This window comes from Ciconia boyciana, chromosome 1 (assembly GCF_034638445.1).
Source record: "Ciconia boyciana chromosome 1, ASM3463844v1, whole genome shotgun sequence".
Lineage (NCBI taxonomy): Eukaryota > Metazoa > Chordata > Aves > Ciconiiformes > Ciconiidae > Ciconia > Ciconia boyciana.
In genome coordinates this window covers 144,917,830-144,932,191 of record NC_132934.1, presented here as the reverse complement: position 1 = coordinate 144,932,191, position 14,362 = coordinate 144,917,830, and the positions used below count along the sequence as shown (strand labels likewise).

General features: G+C 40.4%; 1 protein-coding gene across 10 annotated transcripts in view; it reads left to right on the top strand.

Moving 5' to 3' along the window:
- LOC140646130 (cohesin subunit SA-2-like) overlaps positions 1-14,362 on the top strand; it is a 65,338-nt gene that overhangs the window by 9,451 nt on the left and 41,525 nt on the right. For 6 of the 10 annotated variants that reach the window (XM_072849563.1, XM_072849562.1, XM_072849564.1 and 3 more), the window contains 5 exons: positions 7,121-7,192; positions 9,423-9,627; positions 10,721-10,872; positions 12,165-12,238; positions 12,691-12,814. In XM_072849563.1, coding sequence (XP_072705664.1) covers positions 7,121-7,192; positions 9,423-9,627; positions 10,721-10,872; positions 12,165-12,238; positions 12,691-12,814 — 627 coding nt within the window. Of the gene's footprint in view, positions 1-1,004; positions 1,099-3,640; positions 5,150-7,120; positions 7,193-9,422; positions 9,628-10,720; positions 10,873-12,164; positions 12,239-12,690; positions 12,815-14,362 lie in introns of those variants that run through there. The other 4 variants (XM_072849568.1, XM_072849567.1, XM_072849569.1 and 1 more) reach the window with 2 other exon arrangements.

Below are 14,362 nucleotides of genomic sequence, written 5' to 3'. Positions count from 1 at the left end.
AGCAGGATATTTTTTTTGTAAGTCACTTTTATTTTCAGAGTTTTATTAGGGCTATCTAACTGCAGTCTTCCTGAATCTGTCTTTCTCTTAGGAGTTATTTTGATAGTGACTTTACAGAGGTAAATATAACCTGGCATTGCAGCAGCTAAAAAGTTCCTTTGGTATTTGGTTGATAGGTCCTTTTAAAAATACTGTTGTGGACTACTGATGAGCTAATTCAAAGACAATTTTTAGCTGATATTTTTATTTGAATCTTTTCCGTCTGTTTTACTGACAATATGAATTTTTATAACTGTATTACATCATATGAAAGAAGAAAAATGCACTTCTGATTTTTAATTGTCAAAACGATAGTGAATATCTAATTTCTTGAGGATTGTTAAGAAAAATACATAGCTTTACAATACTGTTTCTCTATTTGACTGCTCCTTGGCTAATTATGACAACATCAAATTTTCTGCAGTGCTCTCACAGTTGCTTCTGTGCCTTTTTTCTGTATTTGCCACCTCTGAATTAATTTGTCAAGCAGCAGCCATCAGCCTTGCTTTAACTGAGCATCTCTCAAAGACCAGCTGCTGTAGAAATTCCCACAGAGCATGAATTTGCCAACAAGGTTTTCTTCATTTTAGAAGTGTAGTAGCACTTGGGCTAATTTTTGACAGAAATGATCCGATATGTGTCTGGCCATATGAATTAGTAATCTGGCACTTCTTTCCCAACTAAATTAGCCCTGAATAGCACTCACGATAGGGTAGGCACTCTGGAAGGTACAAAGATGCGATTATTGTTATCATCAGCCTGGATGTGTTACAGCTCTGTAACCTTTTCACCTGTCCTGCTGGGCAAAAAGGAAGGTTCTACAGTTGCCTTAGAAGCCGTATTCTGAATGCTATGAAAACAAAGTAACTTTGTTTTTGGGGCAGTATTTTAACATGCTACTCTAGTGAAACATTTTACTGATGGAAAAATAGTGACGCAAAGAATAACAAGAAGGGCTTCTACAGGTACATCAGCCAGAAAAGGAAGGTCAAAGAAAGTGTACCCCTCCCGATGAACACGACTGACAAACTGGTAACAACAGTCAAGAAGAAGGCTGAGGTACTCAAAAACTTTTTTGCCTCAGTCTTCACTGGCAACCTCTCCCCACACCTCTCGAGTGGATGGACTGCAAGACAGGGACTGGGGGATTAAAGTCCCTCCCACTGTAAGGGAAGATCAGCTTCGTGACCACCTGAGGAACCTGAACATACATAAGTCTATGAGACCTGACAAGATGCATCCCAGAGTCCTGAGGGGATTGGCTGATATAGTTGCCAAGCCACTCTCCATGATATTTGAAAAGTCATGGCAGTCAGGTGAAGTCCCTGGTGACTGGAAAAAAAGGAAACGTTGCACCCATTTTTAAAAAGGGTAGAAAGGAGGACCCTGGGAACTACTGACCTGTCAGCCTCACCTCTGTGCCTGGGAACATCAGGGAACAGATCCTCCTAGAATCTATGCTAAGGCACATGAAGGACAGGGAGGTGATTCAAGACAGCCAGCATGACCTCACCAAGGGCAAGTCTTGCCTGACCAACCTACTGGCCTTCTGTGATGGACTGACTACACCAGTGGACAAAGGAAGAGGCTATGGATGTCATCTGTCTGAGACTTCTGTAAGGCCTTTGACACGGTCCCCCATGACATCCTTCTCTCTAAATTGGAGAGATACGGATTTGATGGGTGGACTGTTCAGTGGATGAGGGATTGGTTGGATGGTTGCATCCAGATGGTAGTGGTCAACAGCTCAAAGTCCATTTGAGGATTGGTGACAAGTGGTGTCCCTCGGGGGTCTGTGTTGGGACCAGTACTGTTTAATATCTTCATCAATGACATAGTGGGATTGAGCACACCCTCAGCAAGTTTGCAGATGATGCCAAGCTGAGCAGTGCAGTTGACATGCCTGAGGGACAAGATGCCATCCAGAGGGACCTGGACAAGCCTGAAAAGTGGGCCTGTGTGAACCTCATGAGGTTCAGCAAGGCCAAGTGCAAGGTCCTGCACCTGGGTCGGGGCAACCCCTGGTATCAATAGAGGCTGGAGGATGAAGGGATTGAGAGCAGCCCTGCAGAGAAGGACTTGGGGATACTAGTGAATGAAAAGCTGGACATGAGCCAATGTGCACTCGCAGCCCAGAAAGCCAGCCGTATCCTGGGCCACATCAAAAGCAGCGTGGCCAGCAGGTTGAGGGAGGTGATTCTGCCCCTCTACTCTGCTCTGGTGAGATCCCACCTGGAGTACTGCATCCAGCTCTGGAGTGCTCAGCACAGGAGAGACATGGACCTGTTGGAGCGGGTCCAGAAGAGGGCCACAAAAATGATCAGAAGGATAGAACACCTTTCCTACGAAGACAGACTGAGAGAGCTGGGGTTGTTCAGCCTGGAGAAGAGAAAGCTCTGGGGAGACTTTATTGTTGCTTTTCAGTACTTAAAGGGGGCTTATAAGAAAGTTAGGGACAAACTTTTTAGTAGGGCCTGTTGCAGTAGGACAAGGAGTAATGGTTTTAAACTAAAAGAGGGTAGATTTAGACTAGATAGAAGGAAGAAATTTTTTACAATGAGGGTGGTGAAACACTGGAAGAGGTTGCCCAGAGAGGTGGTAGATGCCCCATCCCTGGAAGTATTCAAGGTCAGGTTGGACAGGGATCTGAGCAACCTGATCTAGTTGAAGATGTCCCTGCTCATTGCAGGGGGGGTTTGGATTAGATGACCTTTAAAGGTCCCTTCCAACCCAAACTATTCTATGATACTATGAAAATACCACGTGATAATCCCTGTGATAGATACTCTGTGTCTCTGTTTTTTTTTTTTTCTTTTTTTCTTTAATTCTAAATCTGGTGGATTCTGAAATTCTCTTTGTCTGTTTTTAGATAAACTGACTCTAAAAAACCTCCTAAAATTATTTATACAGAATTAAATATTTCTAAAGACAGTATCTGTCAGCTTGTTTAATTTAATCTTGATATGTTATGACTAGTCTTAAACCAGCATTAATATAGAAAAAATGTCTGAAGCAACCATTTTTACGTCAGCCACGATTGTTAGGTGATTGAAAAAATGCTTGAGGATTAAACCAATTTCTTTTAAAGCAGAACTATGATAAGAGCAAGAGCAAAGTAGTTTGTTATTTTGAAGTTAGTTGTTTTTTCTTTGTATTTGTGTTTCTTTTCGCATGTAGCTCGCTCTCATCTTTTTCATGAATAAGATGGAAGAGTAACTTTGTGATTAAGTTAGTTGAGAAGTCGTGCCATATAGGACTACTGTGATTTCAAAAATATTTATTGAAAACAAAAGATAATAGTAGTGAAAGTAGTAATGAGTGTGGAGAATATTACCAGATATCTGCCTGAGTACCTCATCTTGCCTTTTGATTTATATTGTTTGTTTCTAGCATTCAAAGGATTGGAAAATTAAAGGTTTTTATGTAGTTCTTCATTCTTGATAATTTCAGTGATTTAACCATTGCATTACTGTTCAATTAATTAATTGCAACACTATATCTGTGTACCAGTGCTTCCTCCCAAAATTCTCACCATTGTTAGTGGGAAATGTTGATGGAGTTGAGTCTGGCAAGAAATGTGAAGGGCAACAAGAAAAGATTCTACAAATATATCAACAACAAAAGGAAGACTAAGGAAAACATGGGCCCACTGCTAAATGAGGCAGGGGCCCTCATGACAAAGGAAACAGAAGAGCCTGAGGTACTCAATGCCTTTTTTGCCGCTGTCTTTGTCTGTGAGACTGACTTTCAGAAATACCAGGTCCCTGAGACCAGAGGGAAAGTCTGGAGCAAAGACTACTTACCCTCCATGGAGGAGGATCAGGTTAGGGAACACTTAAAGAGACTGAACATAGGTAAGACCATGTGGTCTGACAGAATGTACCCAGGAGTGCTGAGGGAGCCGGCTGATGTCATTGCGAGGCTCCTTTTGATTATCTTTGAAAGGTCATGGTGACTGGGAGAGGTTCCTGAAGACAAAGAAAGCAAATGTCACTCCTGTTTTCAAGAAGGGCAAGAAAGAGGATCTGAGGAACTCAGGCTGGTCAGCCTCACCTTGATCCCTGGGAAGGTGATGAAGCAACTAATTCTGGAAATAATGTCCAACCACATGAAGGACAAGATGATCAGCAGTAGTCAGCATGGATTTACAAAGGAGAAATTGTGCTTAACCAACCTGATAGTCTGCTATAACGAAGTGACTAGCTTGGTGGATGAGGAGGGAGCAGCAGATGTTGTTTATCTTGACTTCAGTAAGACTTAACACTGTCTCCCATAACATCCTCATAGACAAGCTGATGAAGTATGAGTTAGTTAAGTGGACAGTGAGGTGGACTGAAAACTGGCTGAACAACCAGGGCCACGGAGTAGCAATCAGTGGCACAAAGTCCAGTTGGAGGCTAGTCACTAGTGGTGTACCCCAGGGTTTGATATTTGGGCCAATACTGTTTAACATCTTTAATAACGACCTGGACAATAGGGCAGAGTGTACTCTTAGCAAGTTTGCAGGTGATACAAAACTGGGAGGAGTAGCTGCTAGACCAGGTGGTTGCTCTGCTGTTCAGAGGGACCTCAACAGACTGGAGAGTTGGGCAGAGGGGAACCTCATGAAGTTCTACAACAGGAAACCCCATGAGCCTGGGGAGGAATAACCCCATGCACCACTACATACTGGGGGCTGACTGGCTGGAAAGCAGCTCTGCAGGGTACGATCTCGGTGTCCTTGTGGATGATAAGATGAACACAAGCCAGCAATGCGCCCTCTCAGCAAAGAAGACCAACAACCTTCTGGGCTGCATTAGGCAGAGCATTGCCAGCAGGTCATGGGAGGTGATCCTTCCTCTCTACTCATACTAGCGAGACTCCATCTGGAGTGCTGCGTCAAGCTCTGGGCTTTCCAGTAGAAGAGAGAGATGGATTTACGGGAGTGAGTCCAGTGAAGAGCCACAAAGATGACTAATGATCTTTCATATGAGGAGAGGCTGAGAGAGTTGAGCCTGTTCAGTCTGGAAAGAAGGTGGCTCAGAGGGATCTCATCCATGTGTAAAAATACCCGATGGGACAGAATGAGGAAGAGGAAGCTAGACTCTACTCAGTGGTGCCCAGTGAGATGGTGAGCACAAACGCAAGCCAAGATGGGCAATGGGCACAAACTGGAATGTATGAAATTTCACCTGAACACAAGAATACACTTTTACTGTGAGGGTGGTCAAACAGTGGAACAGGTTGCCCAGAGAGGTTGTGGAGCTTCCATCTGTGAAGGTATTACAAAGCTGACTGCACATGGTATCACCCAACACTGAGGGGACAGACAGGTTCTTTTACGCATCCTTGGCAGAATGATGATGGCACTAATTGTAGTTACAATTAACGCTTTGTTTTCTTAACAGGATATTCTGATTAGTGTAGCACAGAATTTATAATCGATTAGAATGGCACAGGATTTCTACAAGCAGAGTCAATATAGTAGCATAATACAGAATTTATAATACAACTTAACTTATGATTTCTAATCACCTAAATAATACAGAATTTGTAATACAATTTAACTTACAATTTCACCTGGACCCTCTGCAGATCGGGTCAAATCTTAATACATGGTTTGCTGTATCAATGTAACAATCATAATCTAGACTTGAAAATCATATGAAAGAATATGAGTCACTCACTCAATCGTTGGAGGAAGCAGGTGACAGTAGAGGTGTCCCTGCCACTGCGGGGTCATGGGTCTGGCTGTCCAGCAGCAGCTCTGGTCCAAGTTCCCCACTTAGGCCTTGCAACGACTTGATTTTATAGACAGTGCTCTGGGTGCAGTGACACTTCCCTGTTCTGTGACGGGGGTCATCTCCACCACCTGGCTGGCTGGGTGCCTGGGACCTTCAAGGCCAGTAAGGAAGGGAGTAATCAGCCTGGTGCCCGGGAACCTTGACGCCAGTAGGGAGGGGAAGAAGAAATCTGTTTGGTTTATTTACTTGGTTAACGTTAACTCAGGACCTTCAGGGCCTGATAATGAGGGAAAGGGAATGAATACGTGACCTGCTTGGTCACAGAGAATGGCTGCTTGCCTCATAAAATGGCATTAGTTATGCTAACCACATTACCAGGAGTTGGGAGCAGGGGGTACTGGTCACACAGAGCACTGGGCAGCCTGCTCTGGATGACCCTGCTTGAGCAGGTGGGGTTGGATGAGATGATCTCAAAGAGTGCCTCTCAATTTCAGTCTTTCTGTGATTCTGTGAAAACTTGTACTGGCATTGGAAGCAGAGAATGGCTTTAATATGGTCACTGAGGCATGTATTTCCTCTTTGTGGGCCACAGTATTCCTCAGTGGAGAGACAGGCTTGTCTTTAGGACACCTGCTTTTTGTTTTCCTTCTTTCTTAAACTATTCTGTTTCTCTCTTCTGCTTTTCTTCCTGTGTGTGGCATTTTATTTCTTGCAGTTCTTTGTTCTTTTGTAGATTTCCTTCCCTCTCCCATTTTGTCACTGAAATGTTTAGCAATAGAAAAGTTAAGTTTGATGCATAACTGTACAGCCAGATGGGGGTAGGAATACTTGTTGTGCTTCACTGAGCCTAACAAAAACCTGTAGATTTCATGCCTTTTGTCTTGGAATAATTGCAGAGTTCAGGAAACGTCTCTGAATCAAGTCACACTAGTGCTGAAAACATTTCTCTCTAATTTGAAAAGCTCAGAATGGTTTTCTAGAGTTTAGATGTTTTACAGTACCTAGTTACTAAATGTTGGAAGGGATATATACTTAGACTTGCTGAGGAGCCATATCTTAGAATTAACAATGAGGATTATACCTTATATATGTTTGCTTATAAATTTTAAAAAAAGAAAACTCAGGTTTTATATAAAAGGGTGTTTTTCTTCTATTATTGGTTATAAATAAAAAATACCAAGATGAGAAGGAATTAGATTTTGTTTAATGCATTGGATTTTGAGCCACCTGTAATACAAATTGTCTGAAGTTTTAATAGCCTTTTAAATATGCTGCATGGTTTGTGATGCTTTTGTCTTTATGAATTAACTGTGCTGTTTCATCAAAAAGCTTTTAAAATTTTGTCTCATGCATTACAGGAAACTGGGTTGCAGTACAAGAAATTCATGGCCTATCCTTGGATCCTAACAGTTACTTGGCCAGTGGACATGGTAGGACTCCTGTGATTCTCTGTAACTGTAGTACAGCATTTTCTGTGGCTGTATTTCCTGTTTCCAGTGTAGGCAAATACATCAGAACTAGTCATCTTAAACTGTGCATTAGTGAATGGAGATCATAGTGCACTTCTGAGGTCTGCTTCATCTGGTCTGTTTTAGACCTCTGGTTTAGATGAACACACTCATGCTTTTGAAGTGCCTGTTTCTTGCTATTGATGTCAAAGGGACATCAGCATTTTGAACAGACTGGTGTATGTCAAGTTGCAGTTGTGTTCAAGAGCATTCCCCATCCCTTCCAGCAAGCTCTACACACGGACATGTGCATGCATACGTGCATGCACATGTATGCACACAGAGGTTTTGTCAGACAGATTTGTTCAAAGGCTTGTTCCATCAAAACATTCTCTTGCAAACATAAATGTTTGGAAGAATATTTTGAGACCAGAAACAGCTTTTCTGTAATGCCTTTTCCCATACAACACTTACAGCATTGTGGAGAATTCATCTTAACTCCTTGTTGGCACTTTAGTTTGACTTTCCTCTCTTTCCATAGGGACTGTATGAAAGAAAGAAACATTTCCAGGATGAGTCAGAGCAGGAGCCTCAGTTGAGCAATTTGACTAGTTCTCTGGAAGAACCTGTGTTAAGTGCCTAATCTGACTTGGTTTCTGGAAGTAGAGTTCCTTCTCTCTACTGGTTATGGAGGGAACCTAAGGGAATCCCAGGTTAGGTGCCTAAATTTAGGTGGTGTGCCCATTGTGCTGTCTGTATATTTACAGTATGCATGTTACCATTGAACAGTATCCCAATATGATAAACGTGGACAATAGAAATGCTCTTAGAAAGTGAGATGTCTTCCTGTATTTGTGCTGCTTTTCAGACTGAGGAGTAAGTTATGGTGATAAAGTAGGTATTTCCTGAAGTTGTAGGTTGTCTTTCTACTGTCTGTGTCATGATCGAGCAGCATTAAATGGGGGCTGCTGGGAACTTCCCTTTCTGTCTTGGCACTTGCTACTACTGTTAGGCTCTGAACTGACTTACAGCCTGATCAGGAACACATCCCAGATTCCAAGTTCCGAATGTGCTTTGGGTTGCGGGCATCCCTGAGATCAGTCTGTGTTTGCATTTATTTTTTGAGAAAGCAATGGGTCCTGTGCTTTGGAAACAAAGTTACAAGAGAAGAGCATGAAGTGCACTTTTTAAGTACAGGAGGTTATTCTGGGCGTGGAGCTGTGTGTTAGATTACATCTGAGGTGTTTGACCAAGTGGTGAAGGACCAGCTGAGTAGTGGCCTGTCTTCAGGATGAAGTTTTCCATAGTGAATGAAGTTTTGGAGTTCCCTGGCTCTATTAACACCTGGAAACTATCAAGATGCAAATTCTTATTCAGAACCATTCCTGGGATCTGTGAGGTGCAAATGAAATAAATGTTCACACAGCCTGAGTTACCATCTACAAAGTCTTCCTAGTGTGCTCTTCACATGAGGTGCACTATTTTGTGTGAGAAGCCATTTAAACTGCCATCTGTCTGCTTTCTTCCTGGCAGTATCAACTGTGCAGTGAACACTCTTGTGGTTTTATTGTAACTTGCTTTTTGCATAATGTCAAAGGTATTGCCTACTTACTGTTTCTGTGGAGGTCTTCAGAGACCTAGGTGCTGGTGGCGTAGGTGAATGACTCAATATTTGTCATTAATCTGTAGCCTGATAAACTTCTTAAGCTGGCAGCGCTGCTGAGGAAAACAGTCCCATCCTGCTCGCACCAGTCGTTGTTTTTCACTTTTCAGTCACTTCACTTTTCCTCCTGGATTTTACCGTGCACTTGGAGGAACAGGAAGGACGGGGAAGTGGGGAAGCACTACTACCTGTGAGGAAGTAGAAGAGGCCAGGAGTGCTCATGGTTTATGCCAGTGAAAGTTATGTATGATGCTGTGGCTTCGCATGCCCTCTCCCACCTGTCCATTCACAGCTACCTCACATACATTCCTTTCAGATGTGAGCTATCAAGACAGTGTAGCTCTAATGAAGCTAGTTTGTCTCTGTGCTTGCTTGTAACCTCATTGCATGTCCCTACTTTGGAGTAATAACCATGAAAAAAGTTAGGGGGAGGCTAATGGGAAGCTGACTGTCAGAAAAACTCTCTGATATTCAGTGGGGGAGATGTAAATGGTGTGCACAAACAAAACTAATTAGTGTGTTTTCTCTCGATTTTTCTTTCTTGTGCAGGACAATGAAGACTACCCGCTGATCAGAACAGGACCCTACTGGAAGAAGTTCAAGGCCAATTTCTGTGAATTTATTGCAGTGCTTGTCCAACAGTGCCAGTGCAGCATCCTGTATGATAGCTACTTGATGGATACTATAATCTCACTTCTTACAGGCTTAGCAGACTCCATGGTCAGAGCATTTAGACACACAAGCACTTTGGCAGGTAAAGTAACTCACAGACTTGCTGTAGATTGTGAGTTTTGTTGACTTCTGTATAAACAAAACTGCTCAAAATTGAAAAGCTCTCTCTACTGGAGCAGTTGTTCTCTTATACATTGACAGTGGCTTCCTCCAAATGTATGTTACTGTAATATAAATTATTTGTTCCCATGTGTATCTGAATGGAATTTGGATGCTTTAGATATGATAGATCTAGACCAGTTTTTTCTTTCTAAAGAAATTTTCTTTAATGCCCGACATGACTAACTTTAAAATTATGCTATGTTCTGATTCCTTTTTTTTTTTTTTTCAGTAACTGATTTTTCACAGTCAGTTTTCTATTTTGTTATTTTCCTCCCTCCACTAATTAATGTGATGAGGTTGCATTCAATGCTTCACCTAAAAAAGCTTCCTTTGGAGAGCTGCTATTCTTGTGGTAGCTGTGCTAAAAAGAACATTTTTACACATTTTTGTTTCATGCAGCATGATGATACTAAAGCTACTACTCCCTCGCCCCCCCCCCCCCAGTAAATACCCTCTTTGCCATGCAAAGAGCACTTAAAGTATAATTCGTTCTAAAGTACACTGTTTGCTTTGAAGGCGCAAAAAACCCACTTGAAATCTGTGCAAACCATCTAGTGATCCTTAGAGGAATGTGAATTTTTGTCAATTCGAGTAAAATTTTAAGATTCCCAGCCTTTTATGGGCCAGATTCACTGTTGGTTTGTTTTTCTTTTTTTCCTTACTGAAAATCACCTGTTCCACAACTCTAGATTCTTTTGCAGAAAAATCAAATTACATAAACTAAGAAAAGGGTTGCCCAGTAAATTACTACTCTGACTAGAGCTCTGACTAGAACTCTGGCCAAAAGTTGTAAATCACCAGTAATATAACTAAATTTTCCTTTTTTTGATCATTGTCTGCCTTTAAAATAAACACTGTATTTTAAAACAAATTACTATAATCTAGTAGTGTTTGTATTTTGGATAATAAACTGGATTTGGCTAACCATATCCTTTTTGTGGTAAAGTGGTGAATATATTTATGCTACATATCTCTGAGCTAAGCTAAATATGTTGGGTTTGTTTCCCTTTTAGCAATGAAACTTCTGACAGCAGTTGTAAGCGTACATCTGAACCTTGATGTCAACAAGCACAATGCTCAAAGATTATATGAGGTGGAGAAGAAGAGGATAAGTGGCAGGAGGACTAATTACAGACTTGACCAGCTAGAAAAAAAAAGGAAAGAGGTTAGGCAGGTGTCTTGTATGGGCGATGTGTGAAGATGTAAAAAGAGGGATTGCTGACACCTTGCTTTTGGGTCACTGCAGTTCTTTGAGTGTCCATATGTTTATCTAATGCATAGTGCAGAGCAGTTGTGACTGGCTAGATTAGGTGGTACAAAAATGACTAAGGTAATAACTGCCCTATGTACTGTTAACTTGTGATGTCTGTCCTACTAATTGCTTCTCTAAATTGGCATCATTAGGCCTTGATCTCTACACAAATATGGATTTACACACACGTGTAATTGCATCAGTAGCTCTGGTGTTGTGGGAATGCAGTTTTGCATGTGTTTATACAAATTACAAGCCAAAATGTTATTTCTTGAACTGAATTTCAACGAATGAAAAAGGACACAGGAGAGCTGTCATCGCCGTATAAGTAATGCATTGTAAAAATAGTCATAACTTCAGCTATGACCTGTATCTTTCTTGCTGTTCAGTTTCTGTCATTTCTTCCCTGCTCAGCCAGACAGCTCCTTATCAACTCCCAGAGACAGGCCTATAACTATAAGAAATAATTCTGGCTTGAGGGTGGAGGTGACTTGATGTGTGAACATCAAGCATAGTTCCTTCTCTCCTGACCTTAGAATCAGTTACCTCTGTTCTGAGCTTTGGATGTCCATGGGCTTCTCTGTTATAGAAACAACCCCTTTTTTTGTGTGAAGAAGTGTTTGGGTGAGACAGGGGTTTTTAGTATCATGATAGGTCTGATCTTACAGGAAAAACAGAGGAAATACGTGTTTTTTGGGGAAAACCCAAACTTGTCACCCTTCCTGAGGCTGTTGATGAGAGAATGTTTTTATTAAGTGACTTAGGTTTCCAAACTTCAAAACTAGATTTTCAGGGCTCAGTTAAAATACATGCTCATTGTGGAATTAGGTGCATTTTGAAAATTGCCTTGTCTGCCTTTCTTCCATCTCTGTTTAAGTGCATAAAAAGAGAATTTGGACCTATATGTGAAGATTGCTTAATAGTTGTGCTGTATCTCTCTGTGTATTGATAGATCAAGACTCATTATATTGAATAAGTACCTTGTTATTCAAGCTAGCAGTTGGTATCTGATAAACCTTTAATCAAGACATAGCTACAAAAAGGCCAATTGCTAGTGTAGATACAGACCACTCATTTTATGTTGGTACCATGTGTAAATGCTAGCAATTCGCACCACAATAGCATTGTAAGGGCACTGATGGAAATTTTTGATGTGTAGTGAATTGTGGGACCAATACTAACATTCAGTTCTCTCTGTATTTCAGTATGAGCATAAGCTTCTAGAGATACAGAACATGATGAATGCTATTTTCAAAGGGACGTTTCTAAACCGTTACCGGTAAGAATAAAAATAAAGCTGTGATGTGTATCTGCATTCCCAAGAAACTTTTGCTCAGATTGTCAGATTGATACCAGAATCAAGTTAAACATCCTAGAGGCACTGATGGTGTCAAGGAAAGTGTAGCAGTTAAATTATTTTAAAGAATTTGGCCTTATGAAAGCACCTCTCAAGTATGTTTCTTAAGCTCTTCCTGCTGGCTACAGAGCAGTGCATTTGTGATTGAGAACATATCCAGAATTACCAAATAATTATTGCATAAAACATTTGTAGCTAGAAGTGGCCTAATTGTTGATTGAAGACTAACTTAGAACATTAATATGAAGATACTTGTAATATTTTAGATTATACATGCTTCTGCAATTCCAGAAAATAAAAATATTGCAAATGATAGAATTATTATATATCAGGCATTTTTAATGTATTAATATTACAATTTTATAATTTCACAGTGATGTGATCCCCGAGATCCGAGCAACTTGCATTGAAGAAATTGGCAGCTGGATTAAAACATACCCAGATGCTTTTTTAAATGATAGCTACTTAAAATACATTGGGTGGATGCTGTATGATAAGGTAAAGTTTTAATTTTTCTTACGGGGGGCAGTGAATGGGAATTTAAATTTTTTTATTATTATTATTATTATTTTAAAGAATCCTACCATTTAAATTCTTGAGAGCAGATATTTAAGACTGTGGTGGTAGAAAAAAGAATTTACTTTCTTCCCCATTTCAGGTTTTATTTTTAAAGCCATTGTAGCACTAAATAACAGAGAACATTTTTTCCAGTTCTGTAGCAGTGTGTGTCCCTGTGTGTGCAGTTATTTTTATATGTTACTGAATCGGGAGCTATTACTGATTGTAAAATGGCCTATATCCTTTGAGCACATGCAGTGTTAAATGTTGACAAAAATTCTGCTTTTAAGTTTGATGGCTACATTAAAATAAAACAAAATTTTAATAAAAATGAACAAATAAATATTGCCTATAGTAAAATAGTCTTCCATATTGTGTTTCTCATTTGGAGTTAAATGGATATAGAAAATATTTACAGAAGTCCAGTCATTTCCCAAAGGGTTTTCTCTGTTTCCTTATAGTAAGTTTGTTTTTTCTTTTTGAGTAGGGGCACATTTAAAATACCAAAAAACCCCCACCAAAACAAAAAAAAATCCCAACCAAAAGAAAACAGTAACTCAAAAATATGCTTTTTCTCATGCTTCTAAAATGCATGAGATTTTAGGGGGATAGGAGTATTTATTGTGAATGGCTAATTACCAAAATTAGCACACTGTAATTCTGCAGGCCACCTTTGAAAATATATATAGCTTCTGAGGATATTTCAGAATTTATACAGTTTTTTGTCAGCTTTAGGTAATGTTTGTGCTCTGTGTATAAGATTGTAGTTTACCACAAAGCCAGGAGGGGGAGCACAAAGCCTCTTACTTCCCTGCATTGTGCCATTGCTGTAAAGGTAGTATTTAGATTTTTAGAACAACAAATCTATCAAGAACTGTCGTCTTTTCCTGCATAAATTTTATCTGATCAGAATATCTTTTTAGTATATGTTCAGTTGGGAGAATTCTCAAAAGAAAAAGTCATTTTTGAAGATGATGTGTCTTCATTCCCAGTGCTGTACAGTGAAAATTAACAGCTGGTGTCTCTGATTAATGCACATACTCATCCAGTGTCATTTATTGGGAACTGGAAATGGTTGTTTTTCTAAAGCTTATTATCTGGAAGCAATGCAGATGCAAGCAGCGTGAGATAAAGTGAGAATTCTTCCATCTTCCACATTTGGCCAAGGCCTGGTAGTGTGCCACTACTGGTGGTTGCAGTCCTGGCTGTGCTTTGTGATTTGGAGCCACTGCTAAATTGCCCGATTCCAAAATGAGAGCAGGGCATTTTTGGCAGCAACAGGGGCAGCAGTGCTTTTATATACATCTGAATGTCATTTCCCATTACTCCTCCTTAATAAGCATTTCCATCCCATCTTGTTGGGGGTGGGCGGCAAGAAACTGATATCTCCCAGAGCCAATTTTCTTTCAGAATATAACATAGAGAAGTTTGCCAAATAATTTAGGCCCCAGAGTGGAACAACCAAAGTATTGTAACGGTGGGGGAAAA